The 20,113-nt window shown below is 42.9% G+C and overlaps 1 protein-coding gene across 9 annotated transcripts in view; it reads right to left on the reverse strand.

Annotated features, from left to right (window-relative positions):
• The window catches only part of clasp2 (cytoplasmic linker associated protein 2), a 463,341-nt gene that overhangs the window by 281,963 nt on the left and 161,265 nt on the right, over positions 1 to 20,113 (reverse strand). For all 9 annotated transcript variants that reach the window (XM_078216563.1, XM_078216560.1, XM_078216559.1 and 6 more), the window contains exons 9-11: positions 15,610 to 15,680; positions 3,200 to 3,292; positions 2,132 to 2,277 (exon numbers count right to left, since the gene is read on the reverse strand). In XM_078216563.1, the coding sequence (XP_078072689.1) occupies positions 2,132 to 2,277; positions 3,200 to 3,292; positions 15,610 to 15,680 (310 nt within the window). The remainder of the gene's footprint in view (positions 1 to 2,131; positions 2,278 to 3,199; positions 3,293 to 15,609; positions 15,681 to 20,113) is intronic.

The raw sequence follows: 20,113 nt of genomic DNA on the forward strand, positions 1-20,113 counted from the left end.
GAGGGTAGTGAATCTCTGGAATTCTCTGCCCATTGAAGTGGTGGAGGCTACCTCGTTGAATATGTTTAAATCACGGGTAGATAGATTTCTGATCGCTAAGGGAATTAAAGGTTATGGGGAGCAGGCGGGTAAGTGGAACTGATTTGCTTCAGATCAGCCATGATCTTGTTGAATGGCGGGGCAGGCTCGCGGGGCTAGGTGGCCTACTCCTGCTCCTATTTCTTATGTTCTTATGTACAGTTAAAGTATAATCCCTTGAAAGGAAAGGCTAGGGAAAACAAATCCAGAACCCCCTGGATGACAAAGATGATAAAAATTAAGATAAAAATTAAAAAGTATACATATGACATGGTGGCAGGTAGAAAACACTTGAAAATCAAACTGATTACAAAAGGTTGAGAGAGGAGAGTTGAAAAAGCAAATATATAGCATCCGAAAAGTAAATGGATGAGTAAGGCCTTTTTGGGACCAAAAAGGAGATATATACATGGAGTTGGTGGGCATAGCCAAGTTACTAAACATACTTTGCATCGATCTATCTTTACCCAAAGGAGGTAATGCTACCCAGGCCACAGTAAAATATCAGGTAATTCAGACATAAGATGGGTTTTAAATGAAAATAAGCTGTTAGGGACAGGTTATTTGTATTTAAATGTGATTATGGCAAGAATGAGATGAGATGCATCCAAGGATAGGGAGGTAAGTGAGTATGAAAATTGCAGCGGCACTGGCCATAATTTTTCTGTGTTCCTTAGACCCAGGGGTAGTCCCAGAGACTGGAGAATTACAAATGCTGCATGCTTATTCAAAAAAGGGCGTAACTAAGTCCAGCAACCACAGGTCAAACTTCTGACAAAATTAATAGTTACGTGGATAACTGTGGGTAAATTAAGGAAAACCAGCATGTATTTCTTTTAAGGGAAAGTTATATTTGACTAACTTGTTGGAGTTTTTGAAGGAGGCAACAGAGAGAGTTGATAAGGGAATGCTGTTGATATGGTGTACCTAGACTTCAAGGCATTTGGTAATGAGCCACACAACAGACTTAGAGGGAACATGGATACGGAATTGGCTGAGTAACAGGAAACAGAGGATAGAGAGTTTTGGATGTTTTGCCTGCGGGAGGAAGGTTTGTAGCGGTGTTCCCCTGGGGAATTGGGACCATTGCTTTTCCTGATATCAATGACCTTGGCTTTGGTGTACAGGGCACAATTTCCAAGTTTGTGGATGATACAAAATTGGGAAGCATTATGAACAGTGAGAAAAATAGTGCAGAGCTCCAAAGGAACATAGACAAGTTGGTAGAATGGGCAGACAGGTGGCAAATGAAGTTCAATGCAAAGAAGTGAGAGGTGATTCACTTTGGGAGGAAGAACATGGAGAAGAAATACAAAACAAACAATACAACTCTAAAGCGTATGGAGGAGCAGAAGGATCTGGATCTTTATGTGCATAAGTTATTGAAGGTGGCAGGACAGTTCAAGAATTAATAAAGCCCAGGAAATTGCAAGCTTTATTAAAAAGGGCATAAGGTACAAGAGCAAGGAGGTTATATTGAATTTATGTAAGTCACTAGCTTGGCCTCAGCTGGGGTACTATGTCCAGTTCTGAAGCAATATGATGGAATTGAAGAGGGTACAGAAAAGATTCATGAGAATGGTTCCAGGGCTGAGGAACTTCAGTACAAAGACAATTTGGAGAAGTTAGGACTGTTTCCTTGGAGAAAAAAAGGTAGAGAGGAGATTTGATTGAGGTACTCAAAATCATGAGGGGTCTGGACAGAGTAGATAAGGAAAATAGTCACCACTTGTGAAAGAATCAAAAACAAATGGCACTGATTTAAAGAAATTCATTAAAGCAAAAAAGTGACAGGAGGATAGATTTTATTTAAGAACCGAAATGTGTTTAGGGTTTGGAATGCACTGCCTGAGTGTGGTGGAGGCAGGTTCAATGGGAGCAATCAAAAGAGAATGAGTCTGTTATCAGAAAATGAAGATTTGCAGAATTCCGGGGAGAAGGTAGGGGAATGTATTAGGTGAGTTGCTCATTCAGAGAGCTAGTGCAGAAACGATGGGCCAAATATGATTCTGAGAGATTAGACCGGTGAAAGTATACTTCCAACAATACTTACGCTACTGTAATGCAAGCTTCCCTGACAACCTGCGAGCGGAGATCTTTAGCCGACAATTTAAAAGCTCCTTCCAATAATCTTAAATGTTGAAAAAAACAGTCATATTCTGTAGCTCCAGCAATTAGTAGTGATCGAATCTTCTTCAGCTAAGAGACAAAGAGTAAAAGGGAAAAGTCTTCAAATATTTGTGCACTCAGTCTCCTGATGGTTCAGTGTAGCTGGATTGAACAGATCAGAAAGATATCAGATTTAATACTTGGTCTCGCTGAATTAGCAGATAATGAATTCCATTGTGTTTAGGGGTGCTATATTGAATTGCTGGGTCAGGATGGGGATGAAAAGTAATATGAGTTACTATTTCTGATCAATATCCAGCAAACCTATTGGAAAATACCCATGAATGTACATGAAGTGAGGCTATCACCACGTGCACCTGTGATAGCCATAACAACTAAACAGCCTGTCAATTGCTTGCCCGTTCATAAATGAGTGGTTCACCTTAGGCAACATAAGTTGGTGATTGGCACAGTATTACTTGTTGAATGATACTCCCAACAAAGGAGCAACAAAATTAGCAGTGGAAAACTGGGTGAAGTCGGAACCTATACATTCACCGAGTCAACTTTTCAGCCGGTTCCAATCAAACCAAACATTTTTTTTTCCAAAGAGAAGGAAAGGGAGGCAGGAGGAAGTTGTTGAGGGAAAGTAGCATGAAACTTGAATCCTATCATTTTTGGTTAGATTCAAAATAGAGCCTGCCCTAGGAGAGGTATAAAGACCCCATTGCATTACTCAATTCTGACATCAATCCTTTTTTAAAAACGAGATAAAATTACATTGTGGTGAGTTTGAATTCACAAGCAAAATATGCTCGATTAATGGCGAATTGTAAGCAATCTGAAGACCACCAAGGTGAATAGTATTGCAAAATAAAATCACCCTGATGATTCAGCCAAGTATAACACAATCAAGAATTTCATCTTGCCCTTTCAACAGTGTGTGCAGGGAAAACAAAACTTCTGCATGTCAGCACAAAAATCATCCTACACACAAAGTGACACAACTTACTGCATTGGCTCGCTGATCCCAGTCATGCTTATCATCAGACAATATTTCTCTTATTTTGTTCAGCGTTTCTTCGAGTTCTCTATTGGAAAAAATCTGAAAGACAAGTGGAGACTATTTCTGACCATCTTGAATGAGATATCAGTCTTACAGAAAGTATATTACCTTAATGTAAAACAATTGGCTGACCATATCAAAACTATTTACTTTGATAAAAAGGATGACTCGGCATGGTAGCACAGTGGTTAGCACTGCTGCTTCACAGCTCCAGGGACCTGGGTTCAATTCCCGGCTTGGGTCACTGTCTGTGTGGAGTTTGCACATTCTCCTCGTGTCTGCGTGGGTTTCCTCCGGGTGCTCCGGTTTCCTCCCACAGTCCAAAGATGTGCGGGTTAGATTGATTGGCCATGCTAAAAATTGCCCTTAGTGTCCTGAGATGCGTAGGTTAGAGGGATTAGTGGGTAAATCTGTAGGGATATGGGGGTAGGGCCTGGGTGGGATTGTGGTCGGTGCAGACTCGATGGGCCGAATGGCCTCTTTCTGTATTGTAGGGTTTCTATGATTTCTATGACTCATCATTCAGGCTCTTAATTATCTTTCACCAATTTTCCAAAGACTTTTGGCAGGGTGACCTCTTCTAGAAGCTGGAAGCCATGGGTGTAGAAGGTTTGGTTTGAAGAGTGGTGTGGGAAGCAGTTTCCATGGGGCATAGGCACCACTACTGAGGAAAGAGGGAAATTCCTTTCGAATGACCTCCACTGAATATTAATATCCATTGCTTGGAGCCATGCATTGTAGAACTGACTTGGACAAAAGATACTTCACACCTATTATTGTGCAATGAGGCAGGGTCAATCTTATGGTAAAAGATCACTGAGGGAAAAGTGATCATAACACAATTGAATTCCATACAAGATTAAAAGAAGCATACTCCAATTACAAAAAGGAATCTTAAATTTTAGCTTAAAGTCAATTACATAGGTATGAGGGGCAGTTGGCTAACGTTAGTGAGGTAAATAGCTGGGGCGGCACGGTGGCACAGTGGCTAGCACTGCTGCCTCACAGCACCAGGGACCTGGGTTCGATTCTGGCTTGGGTCACTTTCTGTGTGGAGTTTGCACTCTCCCAGTGTCTCCGTGGGTTTCCTCCCACAGTCTGAAAGACGTGCTGGTTAGGTGTATTCTCCCCGTGTATCTGAACAGGCGCCGGACTTGGGGATTCTCACCATAACTTCATTGTGGTGTTAATGTAAGCCTACTTGTGACATTAATGAATAAACTTTAAAAAACTTGAAAAATATGGCAATAACTAAACAGAAGAAGCATTTAAAGGAGGAATTCAACATTTTCAGCACAAGTATATTCCATGACAATACAAAAACTCAGCAAGAAAGATCCATCAGTGGCATATTAGGCAAGTTAAGAATAGGATTAGATTAAAAGAAGAGGCTTTTAACATTGCAAAGAATGGTATGAAGTCTGAGGATTGGGAGGGCTTTTAAAACGCAGTAATGGGCCAGCAAAAACTTGATAAAAGGAGAAAAAATGATGAGGGTAAAGCACTCAGGTATCTAAAAACAGATTTTAAGAGCTTTTATAAGTATACAAAAAGGAGAAGGAGCTGAAATGTTGGTCCCTTAGAGGCAGAGTCTGGAGAAATTATCATAAGGAATGAGGAAATGGCAGAAACTTGGAACAGAGGTTTAGTTTCACAGTAGAAGAAGCAAGTTAAATATCAAGGATGGAGAGTAACCTAGGTGCTAATAAGAGAGCAAAATAAAGCAATTAATACCAACAAAGCAAAAATAGTGGAGAAATCCAATACTTCCCAGCACCTAATGGCCTGTACCTCAGGGTTCTAAAAGAGATAAATGCAGCAAATGTGTTGGTTATGATTTTCCAAAAGTCTAGAATGGTTCCATTAGATCGTAAGTTTGTAAATTTAACAGCATTATTGAGGTAAGGAGAGAGTGAAAAAACAGGGAACAGGCCAGCTAACCTATCAGTTGTAGGAAAAGTGCAAGAATCACAGTGGCAGAGTGGTTAGCAGTGCTGCCTCTCAGCACCAGAGACCTGGGTTCAATTCCTGGCTTGGGTCACTGTCTGTGTGGAGTTTACACGTCCTCCCTGTGTCTGCGTGGGTTTCCTCCGGGTGCTCTGGTTTCCTCCCACAGTCCAAAGACGTGCTGGTTAGGTGCACTGGCCATGCTAAATTCTCCCTCAGCATACCCGAACAGGCGCTGGGGCGTGACGACGAGGGGATTTTCACAGTAACTTCATTGCAGTGTTATCGTATACCGACTTGTGACTAATAAATAAACGTTAGGATCTGTTATGGAGGAAATCTTAATGCGCTAAAAAAGTCATAGTATGATCAAATAAAGTCAGAAGGCAAATTTATTAGATTCTTTTGAAGATGTAACCAGCTAGATAAAGGGGAACCAAGAAATACTATGTAGTTGAATTTTTGAAAGACATTTAATAAGCTGCCACTCAAAAGGTTCATCCGCAAAATAAAGACCGATGAAATTGTGGGGAATAAATTAGCATGGACAGGGGTTGATTAACAAACATGTAGCAAGGATTAGGGATAAAAGGGCATTTTCAAGTTTGAAGGCTGTAACTAACGGAAGTTAAATATCAAACCCTGCAAGGGTCAATGCTGGGGCCTCAGCTATTTACAATCTATATTGCTGACTTAGACAAAAAGCCAGAGTAATATAGTTAGGTTTGCTGGTGACACAAAGCTCGGTGGGAATACAAACTGTGAGGAGAACACAAAGAAGCTGTAAAGAGCAGTAGACAGCTTATGGGAATGGGTAACAAGTGGCAGATGGAATATAATGTGGGGAGATATGAAGCTACTCACTTTGATAGAAAAAAATTAGAGTAGATTCTTTTTTCTTCCCCAAAGGCACAAAACTTGTCAAATGTTGATGTTTAGAGGGTCTTGAGGTTGGGAGAGTGAGTTTTGTAAAAGGAAAACAGGACGTTGGTATGCAGGTACAGCAAGTAATTTAGAAGACAAATATTGACCATTATTGCAAGGCAATTGGAGTGCAAGAATAAAGAAGTTTTGCTACATTTGTACAGGGCTTTGGTGAGATTACACGAGTGCTATATTTTGGTCTCCATACTTAAGAATAGACTTGTACTCGAGGAATTAAAGAAAAAGGTTCATTAGCCTGGTCCCTGAATTGACAAAGTTTCCGATGATGAGGTTGCGTAAATTAGATCTACAGTCTCTGCAGTTTAGAAAAAATAGAGGTGACATAAGTGAACAGTGGTCCCTTGGAGGGAAAAGACTTACGAATGGGAAACAAGAAGTGATGAAAAAATGTTTTCTGTCTTCAGTGTAGAAGACAGAAAAATACTTGAAAATCAAGTTGTAAAAGGGAGGAGTTTAAAACAACACAAACACTAGAAAAAATAAAGTACTCGTATAATTATCCGAACTAAAGGCTGACAAGATATAGAATCATAAAATCCCGACAGTGCACATTACGCCCATCGAGTCTACACCAACTCTCCGATGGAGCATCTTTCCAGGCCCACTCCACCCCGATACATTTACCCCACTAATCTCACTAACCTACACATCTCGAGACACTAGGGCACAATTTAGCATGGCCAATCCACCTAACCTGCACATCTTCATGACCGTGAGGGGAAACCGGAGTACCTGGAGGAAACCCATGCTGACACGGTACATACATAGTAACCCAAGGGTGGAAACGAAGCCGGGTCCCGAGCACTGTGAGGCAGTAATGCTAACCATGCCCTGGAAATGATGGCCTACATCCTAGGATCTTAAAAGAAATGTCTGTAGAGATCGAAGATATATTGGTTGACATCCTCCAAAATTCTCTAGACTCTGGAAAGGTCCCAGAGGATTGGAAAGTGGGGTGCAAAGGAAGACGGATCAGTTAGGTTAGTGAGCAAAGATCTGGCAAATGGAATATAATGTGGGGAAAATGCAAAATTGTCTATTTTAGCAGGAAGAATATAAAAAGCAGTATTCTAAATGGTGAGAGGTTGTGGAAATCTGAGATGCAGATGGATCTACATGTCCTTGTACATGAATCGCAAGAAGTTAATATGCAAGTAATTAAGAATGTTTTTGTTTATTGCAAGGGGAATTGAATAAAAAAGTAGGGAAGTATCTGGGACACGGTGAGGCCACATCTGGAGGATTGTGCACATCATTGGTCTTCTTACCCAAGAGAGGATATGAATGTTTTGGAAGCAGTTCAGAGAAGGTTTACTGGACAAATAACTAGAATTAGACCGTAAGACATAGGAGCAGAATTAGGCCACTCGGCCCATCTAGTCTGCTCCGCCATTCAATCATGGCTGATATTTTTCTCATCCCCATTCTCCTGCCTTTTCCCCATAACCCCTGATCCCCTTATTATTCAAGAACCTATTTATCTCCGTCTTAAAGACACTCAATGACCTGGCCTCCACAGCCTTCTGCAGCAAAGAGTTCCACAGATTCACCACTCTCTAGTTGAAGAAATTCCTCCTCATCTCTGTTTTAAAGGCTCATCCCTTGAGCCTGAGGTTGTGCCCTCTGGTTCTTGTTTTTCCTACTCGTGGAAGCATCCTCTCCATGTCCACTCTATCCAGGCCTCGTAGTAAGTTTCAATAAGATCCCCCCCTCATTCTTCTAAACTCCAACGAGTAAAGACCCAGAGTCCTCAACCGTCCGTCATATGACAAGTTCTTCATTCCAGGAATCATTCTTGTGAACGTCCTCTGGACCCTTTCCTCCAAGGCCAGCTCATCCTTCCTTAGATATGGGGCCCAAAACTGCTCACAATACACCAAATGTGGTCTGACCAGAGCCTTGTACAGCCTCAGCAATACATCCCTGCTCTTGTATTCTCGCCCTCCCGAAATGAATGCTAACAATGCATTTGCCTTCCTAACTGCCGACTGAACCTGCATGTTAACCTTAAGAGTTTCTTGAACAAGGACTCCCAAGTCCCTTTATGTTTCTGATTTCCTAAGCATTTCCCCATCTAGAAAATAGTCTGTGCCTCCATTCCTCCTTCCAAAGTGCATAACCTCACACTTTTCCACATTGTATTCCATCTGCCACTTCTTTGCCCACTCCTAACCTGTCCAAGTCCCTCTGCAGCCTCCCTGCTGTCCCGGTCCCTCTACATATCTTTGTATCATCTGCAAACTTAGCAACAGTGTCTTCAGTTTCTTCCTCCAAATCGTTAATGTATATTGTGAAAAGTTGTGGTCCCAGCACTGACCCCTGAGGTACACCACTAGTCACCGGCTGCCATCCTGAAAAAGACCCCTTTATCCCCACTTTCTGCCTTCTGCCAGTCAGCCAATCCTCTATCCATGGTCAGATCTTACCCTTAACACCATGGGCACTTAACCTATTTAACAGTCCCCTATGTAGCAACTTGTCAAAGGCCTTCTGGAAATCTAAATAAATCACATCCACTGGTTCTCCTTTATCTAACTTCCTTGTTACCTTCTCAAAGAACTAACAGATTTGTCAGACATGACCTCCCCTTGACGAAGCCATGCTGACTCAGTCCTATTTTATCACGCACTTCCAAGTACTTCGCGACCTCATCTTTAATAATGGACTCTAAAATCTTGCCAATGACCAAAGTCAGGCTAACCGGCCTATAATTTCCCATCTGTTGCCTCCCTCCCTTCTTAAATAGTGGTGTTATATTAGCTACTTTCCAGTCCTCTGGTACCCTCCCTGTCATGATGTGCACTCACCTGAAGAAGGGGCTCAGAGCCTCGAAAGCTTGTGTGGCTTTTGCTACCAAATAAACCTGTTGGACTTTAACCTGGTGTTGTTAAACTTCTTACTGTGTTTACCCTCCCTGTCTCCAGTGACACCTGAAATATCACCACCAATGCCTCCACAATTTCCTCAGCTATCTCTTTTAGAACCCTGGGGCGTAGTCCTTTCAGTCCAGGTGATTTTGCACCTTCAGACTTTTCAGTTTTCCCAGAATCTTCTCTTTCGAGATGGCCACTACACTCACCTGTGCCCCCTGACTCTCCTGGAGCTCTGGCATCCCACTGGTGTCTTCCACTGTGAAGACTGATGCAAAGTACTATTCAGTTCCTCTGCTGTTGTTTTGTTTTCTATTATTACTTCTCCAACCTCATTTTCCAGTGGTCCAATGGCTATTTTTGCCTCTCGCTTGTCTTTTATATATTGAAAAAAAAAGATGGGGGAATGATGGGGTTCATCTTAGGAAGAAAGGTTGGACACACTCGAACAATAGATGCGTTGAATGGCTTCTTACGGAAGGTAAAGAATTGAAAAAAAAACTAGCCACCCATTTTAATCCCATCTTCCAGCAACCAGTTCACAGGTTTGAAGGGTATAGCACTTCAACTGTCGACCCATGTACCTTTTAAATGAGTTGAAAGTTCCTGCCTCAACCACTAATTCAGGCAGCAAGTTCCAGAGACCAACCATCTCTGGAGTTGTCATGGGGGACATGTCATGGGGGACTTTAACTTTCCAAATATTGATTGGAACCTTTGTAGGTCAAATAGTTTGGATGGGGCAGTTTTTGTGCAGTGTGTGCGGGAGGGTTTCCTGACACAATATGTGGATGGGCCGACTAGAGGTGAGGCCACATTGGATTTGGTACTGGGAAATGAACCGGGCCAAGTGTTAGATTTGGTTGTGGGAGAGCAATTTGGAGATAGTGACCACAATTCGGTGTCTTTTGTAATTGCAATGGAGAGGGATAGGGCCGTACGGCAGGGCAAGGTTTACAATTGGGGGAGGGGTAATTATGATGCGATTAGGCAAGAATTAAGGGGCATAAGTTGGGAACAGAAACTGTCAGAGAAAGGAACTAATGAAAAGTGGAACTTTTTCAAGGAACAAATACTGGATGTCCTTGATAGGTATGTTCCTGTCAGGCAGGGAGGAAATGGCCGAGTGAGGGAACCATGGTTCACGAAAGAGGTGGAATGTCTTGTGAAAAGGAAGAGGGAAGTTTATGTAGGGATGAGGAAACAAGGTTCAGATGGCTCGATTGAGGGTTACAAGTTAGCAAGGAATGAGCTGAAAAAGGGGCTTAGGAGAGCTAGGAGGGGACATGAGAAGTCCTTGGCGGGTCGGATCAAGGAAAACCCCAAGGCTTTTTACTCTTATGTGAGGAATAAAAGAATGACCAGGGTGAGGTTAGGGCCGGTCAAGGACAGTAGTGGGAACTTGTGTATGGAGTCAGTAGAGATAGGCGAGGTGATGAATGAATACTTTTCTTCAGTGTTCACCAAGGAGAGGGGCCATGTTTTTGAGGAAGAGAAGGTGTTACAGGCTAATAGGCTGGAGGAAATAGATGTTCGGAGGGAGGATGTCTTGGCAGTTTTGAATAAACTGAAGGTCGATAAGTCCCCTGGGCCTGATGAAATGTATCCTAGGATTCTGTGGGAGGCAAGGGATGAGATTGCAGAGCCTTTGGCGTTGATCTTTGGGTCCTCGCTGTCCACGGGGATGGTGCCAGAGGACTGGAGAATGGCGAATGTTGTTCCTCTGTTTAAGAAAGGGAATAGAAATGACCCTGGTAATTATAGACCGGTTAGTCTTACTTCGGTGGTTGGTAAATTGATGGAAAAGGTCCTTAGGGATGGGATTTACGACCATTTAGAAAGATGCGGATTAATCCGAGATAGTCAGCACGGATTCGTGAAGGGCAAGTCGTGCCTCACAAATTTGATAGAATTTTTTGAGGAGGTAACTAAGTTTGTTGATGAAGGTAGGGCAGTTGATGTCATATACATGGATTTTAGTAAGGCGTTTGATAAGGTCCCCCATGGTCGGCTTATGATGAAAGTGAGGAGGTGTGGGATAGAGGGAAAGTTGGCCGATTGGATAGGTAACTGGCTGTCTGACCGAAGACAGAGGGTGGTGGTCGATGGAAAATTTTCGGATTGGAGGCAGGTTGCTAGCGGTGTGCCGCAGGGATCAGTGCTTGGTCCTCTGCTCTTTGTGATTTTTATTAATGACTTAGAGGAGGGGGCTGAAGGGTGGATCAGTAAATTTGCTGATGACACCAAGATTGGTGGAGTAGTAGATGAGGTGGAGGGCTGTTGTAGGCTGCAAAGAGACATAGATAGGATGCAAAGCTGGGCTGAAAAATGGCAAATGGAGTTTAACCCTGATAAATGTGAGGTGATTCATTTTGGTAGGACTAATTTAAATGTGGATTACAGGGTCAAAGGTAGGGTTCTGAAGACTGTGGAGGAACAGAGAGATCTTGGGGTCCATATCCACAGATCTCTAAAGGTTGCCACTCAAGTGGATAGAGCTGTGAAGAAGGCCTATAGTGTGTTAGCTTTTATTAACAGGGGGTTGGAGTTTAAGAGCCGTGGGGTTATGCTGCAACTGTACAGGCCCTTGGTGAGACCACATTTGGAATATTGTGTGCAGTTCTGGTCACCTCACTATAAGAAGGATGTGGAAGCGCTGGAAAGCGTGCAGAGGAGATTTACCAGGATGCTGCCTGGTTTGGAGGGTAGGTCATATGAGGAAAGGTTGAGGGAGCTAGGGCTGTTCTCTCTGGAGCGGAGGAGGCTGAGGGGAGACTTAATAGAGGTGTATAAAATGATGAAGGGGATAGATAGAGTGAACGTTCAAAGACTATTTCCTCGGGTGGATGGAGCTATTACAAGGGGGCATAACTATAGGGTTCGTGGTGGGAGATACAGGACGGATATCAGAGGTAGGTTCTTTACGCAGAGAGTGGTTGGGGTGTGGAATGGACTGCCTGCAGTGATAGTGGAGTCAGACACTTTAGAAACATTTAAGCGGTTATTGGATAGGCACATGGAGCACACCAGGATGATAGGGAGTGGGATAGCTTGATCTTGGTTTCAGATAAAGCTCGGCACAACATCGTGGGCCGAAGGGCCTGTTCTGTGCTGTACTGTTCTATGTTCTATCCACTGGGGTGAGAAACGTTTTCCTTAATATTCCCTCTAAAGCTGTGGCCCTTGGTAACTTACCTCTCCTCTTCCAAGTTTACTCGATTTAGGCCCCTCATGATTCCCAAATCACCTCTCAGCCTCATCTGTTTTAAAGGAAAAAATCTGTGGCGTACATCCCTAATCTTTCCTTATAGCTACAATTTTCCAGCCCAAGCAATATTCTTGTAAATTGTTCTGTACTCTTTCTGGAGAAATTATGTTCTTCCTGTAATGTGGTGACCGAGCTGTACACAAACCTTCAGCTCTGGCCTAAGCAAGGTTTTATATAGTTCCAGCATTATGTCCCTGCTTTTGTATTCTATACCTCATGCAATAAAGAAAGGCATTCTAGATGCCTTCTTTACCACCTTATCCACATGTCCACGATGAGTCAACTGTGGACGTGCACTCCAAGGTCTCACTTTCTTCACCCCTCTCAATATCCTATTGTTTTTGTATATTCCCTTGCTTTGTTTGTCCTCCCAAAATGCAAAACTTCTCATTTCTCTGGACTGAATTCCATTCATCACTTCTCTGCCCACCCAATCAAAACATTGATATAATTCTGCAGTACGCAGTTATCCTTTTCACTATCAACCACACAGCCGATTTTTATGTCATCTGCAGATTTCCCAAATATTCCTCCCACATTGAAGTTCAAATCATTCATACACACAACAAATAGCAGAGGACCGACACGGAGCCCTTTGGAATGCTTCTGAAAACTGCCTTCCATTTGCTAAAACATCTGTCGATCATTACATTTTATTTCCTGTCGCTGAGCCAATTTTGGATCCAACTGCCACATTCCGATGTCCCATGGGCTTTCACTTTTCTAACCAGTCTGCCACATGGAACCTTGTCTAATGCCTTACTAAAATCTACGCACACACATCCACTGCACTATCCTCATCAATCCTCCTCGGTGCTGTGAGATTTTGATAATTCTCCTAATTTGGAATTTATTCCTTAACTACTTTTAAAAGGGTCAATTTCAATTTCTGTTAGTTGGAATGCTTTACAAGAGGGCAAGTTGTTTGTGAGGGAATAAAAAAATGTTCTATTGTTTATGATGAATCTAGTTTAACCCCCCCTCCCCCAACAACACCAGCAAAGCTCCCTGCAAGGACATTTGTCCCAATCCAGTACGGGTGTAGACCACCCAGCTTGCATAGATCCCACCTTTCCCAGAACCTGTTCTGAACCCCTTAAATCTGAAGCCCTCCCTTCCGCATCATCTCTGCACCCAGGTATTCATCTGGTGTATGCGCCTATTTCTATACTCATTAACACATGGTGTTCGGAGCAATCCAACGATTATCATCTTTGAGGTTATGTTTACCAATCTCCTTCCAAACTTCCTGAACTCGACCTGGAGGATATCACTCACTTTCCTACTTGTGTTGTGGGTACCAACATGAACCAAGATTTCAGGTTGTGCACCCTCGCCCTCAAGAATGTTCTGTGATATCCATGACCATGGCTCCAGGGAGGCAACTTATCACCATTGAATCACATCTGCGACACAAAAGCGGGTGTCTATTCCATTAAATGATGAATCCGCCATCATTCCTGCTCTTCCCATCTTCTTCCTCCCCTCCTGTACAGCTGAGCCATCTGTGATGCCACAAATGTAGCTCTGACTACACTCCTCTAAAGAACTATCATCTAAAAAATAAAACCAATTAGCAAACAGCACCTCAGGGACTCCTGTACTATCTACCTGGTTCTCTTGGACTGCCTGGAACTCACCCATTCATATTCTGCCTCCATGCTCCTAGCCTGCCGCATGACCACCTCTCTGATCATGTTATCCACACATCTATCAGCCTAATGGATGTGCCACTGTGATGCCAGCTGTCTTTCAAGCTTCAAAACACAGAGCTTGGGTTTCTACAGCTGGTGACAACAATTCCTGTGCTAGGTCACAGCTGGCACCCACCACTTCCCGCATACTACAGGACACCATTTCACACAATTGACCTGCCCTGCAATGTCTTGATTTTACTTCACTTACATTAATACAAGTTAATACAAGTAAACCAAACATAAAATAAAGTTGATTTTACTTGGCCTTAACTTAATAAACCTTCCAACTATTGATTGGTACTGATAAATCTGACAAATACTTAAATTTTATGAGCTGCAGTACTGAAAGCATCTCTTTTCCCCATGCACCAAATTCCCACTTGAACATAATTCGTTCATCACTTGATCTCCCGCCTCACTTAGACAGTCTCCTGTCTGCTCTTTCATGATCATGCAGTTTGAGAAGTCTGTCGCTTATATAGGCCCTCTTACGAGGTAAGAGTTTTTTTTAGCTTCCTGTTACCATAATTAACTCTAATTGAACCAACCTCCAGGGGTCTTGACAAGGTGGACGTGAGGAGAGTATTTCTTCTTGTGGGTGAATCTAGAGCTCAGGGTCACTGTTTAAAAATAGGGGATAGTCCATTTAAGGCAATTACAAGATATTTTTTCTCCTGGAGGATCATGAGTCTTTGGAACTCTCTTCCTCAAAAGGCAGGGGAAGCAGAGTCTTTGAATGTTTATAAGGAAGAGGTAAATAAATTCTTGATAAACATGGGTGAAAGGTTATTGGAGGTAGTGAGTGGCTATGGAGGTAGCATGGAGCTGTATGACAGGCTATGTGGAGTGAAATGACATGGGGTGTAATGGTCCATGGTGGTGGGGAGATGAATTAGCATAGAATGCATGAAGGGTCGTGTGTGTGTGTGTGTGTGTGTGTGTGTGGGGTGGGGGGGGGGGGGGGGGGGGGGGGGGGGGGGTGTGGTGTGCGTAGTGAGGGGTAGAACTAGGAAGGGTCTGCTAACCAGCTCACCTTGGCACTCGTCCATCCCTATGCCACCTGGTTGGTTGACAGGAATTTTTTAATCCTGCACCCAACCAATCCTCCTAGAATTGTGCAACTGCATTGTTATACAGTATTGTTTCTACACAATACTGTCGTACAAATGCAACAGTATTTAACACGTTTATTTAACCAGCTGTGACGAATGGTCATCCAGATTCACAATGTTAGCATCTTTGGAGAGAATAGAGCTGTCAAACCTGCTGAGATTTTCCAGCATTTTGTGTTTTGTTTCAGTGTTAAACACTTGGTTACTCAACTTGATTGTCCAAAACTATAAAATTTAATTCAGAGCAAGCAATTATTGCAATCAAGCTTTAGTGAACGGAACTGGGATAAAACAACCGATTCCAATCCTCTCTTCGTCAAACACATCACATACATCTTTCCAATGAAAAGAATCCATGAATCCAATTTTAGTCAATTTTGATCTCATAAAATCTTCTGACTCCAGGCATGTCTTCTACACTTACATATAGAGTGTAAACTTTACAAACATAAATACATGTTCTAACTCTGGTTATCTATATGATTAAGATTTTCTCTTAGACATCCAATTTAGATACCTGTACAGTAGGTACATCGTTAAATGCCCTTGTGAAATCATCTTCATCCAATGCTCCGTCTTTTGATGCCCCTGAATCAGTAAAAAATAAATTTTCATTATTTCATAACAGCCAACCTCAAAGATCTAACATTTTTGACCTTAGTAAACTCATTTCATGTCAGTAAAGCCATCTGCAAAGTACACTGAATCTAGATGCTCAAATCATAACGTGGTAATTAAAAATGCTTTTTATGTGACAAATAATTTATTGCTATATTCAATCCTCATGCAAACGTATCAGTTTTGAACTAAATCTTTGTTGCAAAAATCAATTCTGAAAAAGCGAAGCATGAGGCATAACTGAACCTGCAATAACATAACTAGTTCAAGCAAATATATTAATTTTTGCAATATTGCAACCCAACAAGTCCATTACTTTGTAAAAGCACGATAAGTCTTGATTGTCAGAGAATGTCAGAGGTAAGTTATGCAGATTGGTTTTGTACCTCATTTTTATCACGATATAGTTCAAGTTTGCATCAACAAATTCAAATTAGTTCTTTCCCTCCATTATTTCTGCCTCTTGGTCCATTTGCAAACTGGATTTAGTTTAGTATAGTCAACACATGTGATTCACATTTGTAAAATAACAGATAACAGATGCCATATACATTGACTTTGACCCAGAAGGACTAAGAGTAAGGAAAGTTTGTAAGTATTTCAAAATGTTTGGCAAATCTGTAATTGCTGTTTGGAAATGTTTGAAAAGATCTGAAAAGTTTGTTTCACTTGGGAAGAAAACAATTATAATTTTTTGCAAGTAAGAAATACTATTTTAAATAACCTGGTGACCTTTGATCTGGAAGCAAAATTAATGGGAAAGCAGTTAAAAATATGGAGGCCCTATTGCACACAGAAACAAGAACAGAGACAGTTGAGATCCGAGAAGGTTCCAGAAATAAGTCATGGTGATCATGTCATTGTGGGGAAGGGTGCACACAGATGGAACCCTGTTTATGTGGATGCTGCTGCCTATGGAGGATCAACTATGAATTTGAAGGAAACGGTCTGGAAATCTGTTCACAAAAACCATGGCTGAAATTTTGGACTGCCTGCCACCTTCATGATCTTTGTTTCGTCTGTTATTCCATATGGTCATAGTTCATACCTATCTTGAATGTTAATTTATGTTGATTCGGATTTATGTTACCAAATATGAAATTTTGTCTGGTAATGTCTTCATTCAGGGTTATCTGGAAAATTTGGTCATTTTGGTTTTCGGATCCCCATGGAGATTGTAACACATGGTACACATTGGTACCAATGACATAGGTAAGAGAAGGGACGGGGATTTAAAGCAGGAATTTCTGGAGCTGGGCTGGAAGCTGAGAGCCAAGACAAAACATGTGGTCATCTCTGGTACGTTGCCGGTGCCACGTGATAGCGAGTTGAGGAACAGGGAGAGAGTGCAGTTAAACATGTGGTTGCAGGGATGGTGTAGGAGGGAGGGTTTCAGATACGTGGATAATTGGAACACATTCTGGGGAAGGTGGGACCTGTACAAACAGGACGGGGTGCACCTGAACCAGAGGGGCACCAATATCCTAGGAGGGAAATTTGATACGGCTCTTCAGGGGGGTTTAAACTAATTTGTCAGGGGAGTGGGAAAAGGAGTTGTAGTCCAGAAGTCAGTGAGGGTGGTGAGGTATTGGGGAAGGTATCAGGGTCAAGGGTGGGTACCGGTAGACAGGAAGGTGGGTTGAAGTGTGTCTACTTCAATGCAAGGAGCATCCGGAACAAGGTAGATGAACTTGGGGCGTGGATTGGTACTTGGGACTACGATGTTGTGGCCATTACGGAGACGTGAGTAGAACAAGGACAGGAATGGTTGTTGGACGTTCCGGGGTATAGATGTTTCACTAAGTGTAGGGAAGCTGGTAAAAGAGGTGGAGGAGTGGCATTGTTAATCAAGGATAGTTTAACGGCTGCGGAAAGGCACTTCGAGGGGGATCTGCACACTGAGGTAATATGGGCTGAGGTTAGAAATAGGAAAGGAGCGGTCACGTTGTTAGGAGTTTACTATAGGCCCCCAAATAGTAATAGAGATGTGGAGGAAGAAATTGCTAAGCAGATTATGGATATGTGTGGGGGTCACAGGGTAGTTGTCATGGGGGACTTTAACTTTCCAAATATTGATTGGAACCTTTGTAGGTCAAATAGTTCGGATGGGGCAGTTTTTGTGCAGTGTGTACAGGAGGGTTTTCTGATACAATATGTGGATAGGCCGACAAGAGGCGAGGCCACATTGGATTTGGTACTGGGAAATGAACCGGGCCAAGTGTTAGATTTGGTTGTGGGAGAGCACTTTGGAGATAGTGACCACAATTCGGTGTCTTTTGTTATTGCAATGGAGAGGGATAGGGCCGTACGGCAGGGCAAGGTTTACAATTGTGGGAGAGGTAATTATGATGCGATTAGGCAAGAATTAGGGGGCATAAGTTGGGAACAGAAACTGTCAGGGAAAGGAACTAATGAAAAGTGGAACTTTTTCAAGGAACAAATACTGGGTGTCCTTGATAGGTATGTCCCTGTCAGGCAGGGAGGAAATGGCCGAGTGAGGGAACCATGGTTCACGAAAGAGGTGGAATGTCTTGTGAAAAGGAAGAGGGAAGCTTATGTAGGGATGAGGAAACAAGGTTCAGATGGCTCGATTGAGGGTTACAAGTTAGCAAGGAATGAGCTGAGAAAGGGGCTTAGGAGAGCTAGGAGGGGACATGAGAAGTCCTTGGCGGGTCGGATCAAGGAAAACCCCAAGGCTTTTTACTCTTATGTGAGGAATAAAAGAATGACCAGGGTGAGGTTAGGGCCGGTCAAGGACAGTAGTGGGAACTTGTGTATGGAGTCAGTAGAGATAGGTGAGGTGATGAATGAATACTTTTCTTCAATGTTCACCAAGGAGAGGGGCCATGTTTTTGAGGAAGAGAAGGTGTTGCAGGCTAATAGGCTGGAGGAAATAGATGTTCGGAGGGAGGATGTCCTGGCCGTTTTGAATAAACTGAAGGTCGATAAGTCCCCTGGGCCTGATGAAATATATCCTAGGATTCTTTGGGAGGCAAGGGATGAGATTGCAGAGCCTTTGGCGTTGATCTTTGGGTCCTCGCTGTCCACGGGGATAGTGCCAGAGGACTGGAGAATGGCGAATGTTGTTCCTCTGTTTAAGAAAGGGAATAGAAATGACCCTGGTAATTATAGACCAGTTAGACTTTCTTCGGTGGTTGGTAAATTGATGGAAAAGGTCCTTAGGGATGGGATTTACGACCATTTAGAAAGATGCGGATTAATCCGGGATAGTCAGCACGGATTCGTGAAGGGCAAGTCGTGCCTCACAAATTTGATAGAATTTTTTGAGGAGGTAACTAAGTGTGTTGATGAAGGTAGGGCAGTTGATGTCATATACATGGATTTTAGTAAGGCGTTTGATAAGGTCCCCCATGGTCGGCTTATGATGAAAGTGAGGAGGTGTGGGATAGAGGGAAAGTTGGCCGATTGGATAGGTAACTGGCTGTCTGACCGAAGACAGAGGGTGGTGGTGGATGGAAAATTTTCGGATTGGAGGCAGGTTGCTAGCGGAGTGCCACAAGGATCGGTGCTTGGTCCTCTGCTCTTTGTGATTTTTATTAATGACTTAGAGGAGGGGGCTGAAGGGTGGATCAGTAAATTTGCTGATGACACCAAGATTGGTGGAGTAGTAGATGAGGTGGAGGGCTGTTGTAGGCTGCAAAGAGACATAGATAGGATGCAAAGCTGGGCTGAAAAATGGCAAATGGAGTTTAACCCTGATAAATGTGAGGTGATTCATTTTGGTAGGACTAATTTAAATGTGGATTACAGGGTCAAAGGTAGGGTTCTGAAGACTGTGGAGGAACAGAGAGATCTTGGGGTTCATATCCACAGATCTCTAAAGGTTGCCACTCAAGTGGATAGAGCTGTGAAGAAGGCCTATAGTGTGTTAGCTTTTATTAACAGGGGGGTTGGAGTTTAAGAGCCGTGGGGTTATGCTGCAACTGTACAGGACCTTGGTGAGACCACATTTGGAATATTGTGTGCAGTTCTGCTCACCTCACTATAAGAAGGATGTGGAAGCGCTGGAAAGAGTGCAGAGGAGATTTACCAGGATGCTGCCTGGTCTGGAGGGTAGGTCTTATGAGGAAAGGTTGAGGGAGCTAGGGCTGTTCTCTCTGGAGCGGAGGAGGCTGAGGGGAGACTTAATAGAGGTTTATAAAATGATGAAGGGGATAGATAGAGTGAACGTTCAAAGACTATTTCCTCGGGTGGATGGAGCTATTACAAGGGGGCATAACTATATATATCCATATATAGGAAGGATATCAGAGGTAGGTTCTTTACGTAGAGAGTGGTTGGGGTGTGGAATGGACTGCCTGCAGTGATAGTGGAGTCAGACACTTTAGAAACATTTAAGCGGTTATTGGATAGGCACATAGAGCACACCAGGATGATAGGGA

This window comes from Mustelus asterias, chromosome 7 (genome assembly GCF_964213995.1).
Source record: "Mustelus asterias chromosome 7, sMusAst1.hap1.1, whole genome shotgun sequence".
Lineage (NCBI taxonomy): Eukaryota > Metazoa > Chordata > Chondrichthyes > Carcharhiniformes > Triakidae > Mustelus > Mustelus asterias.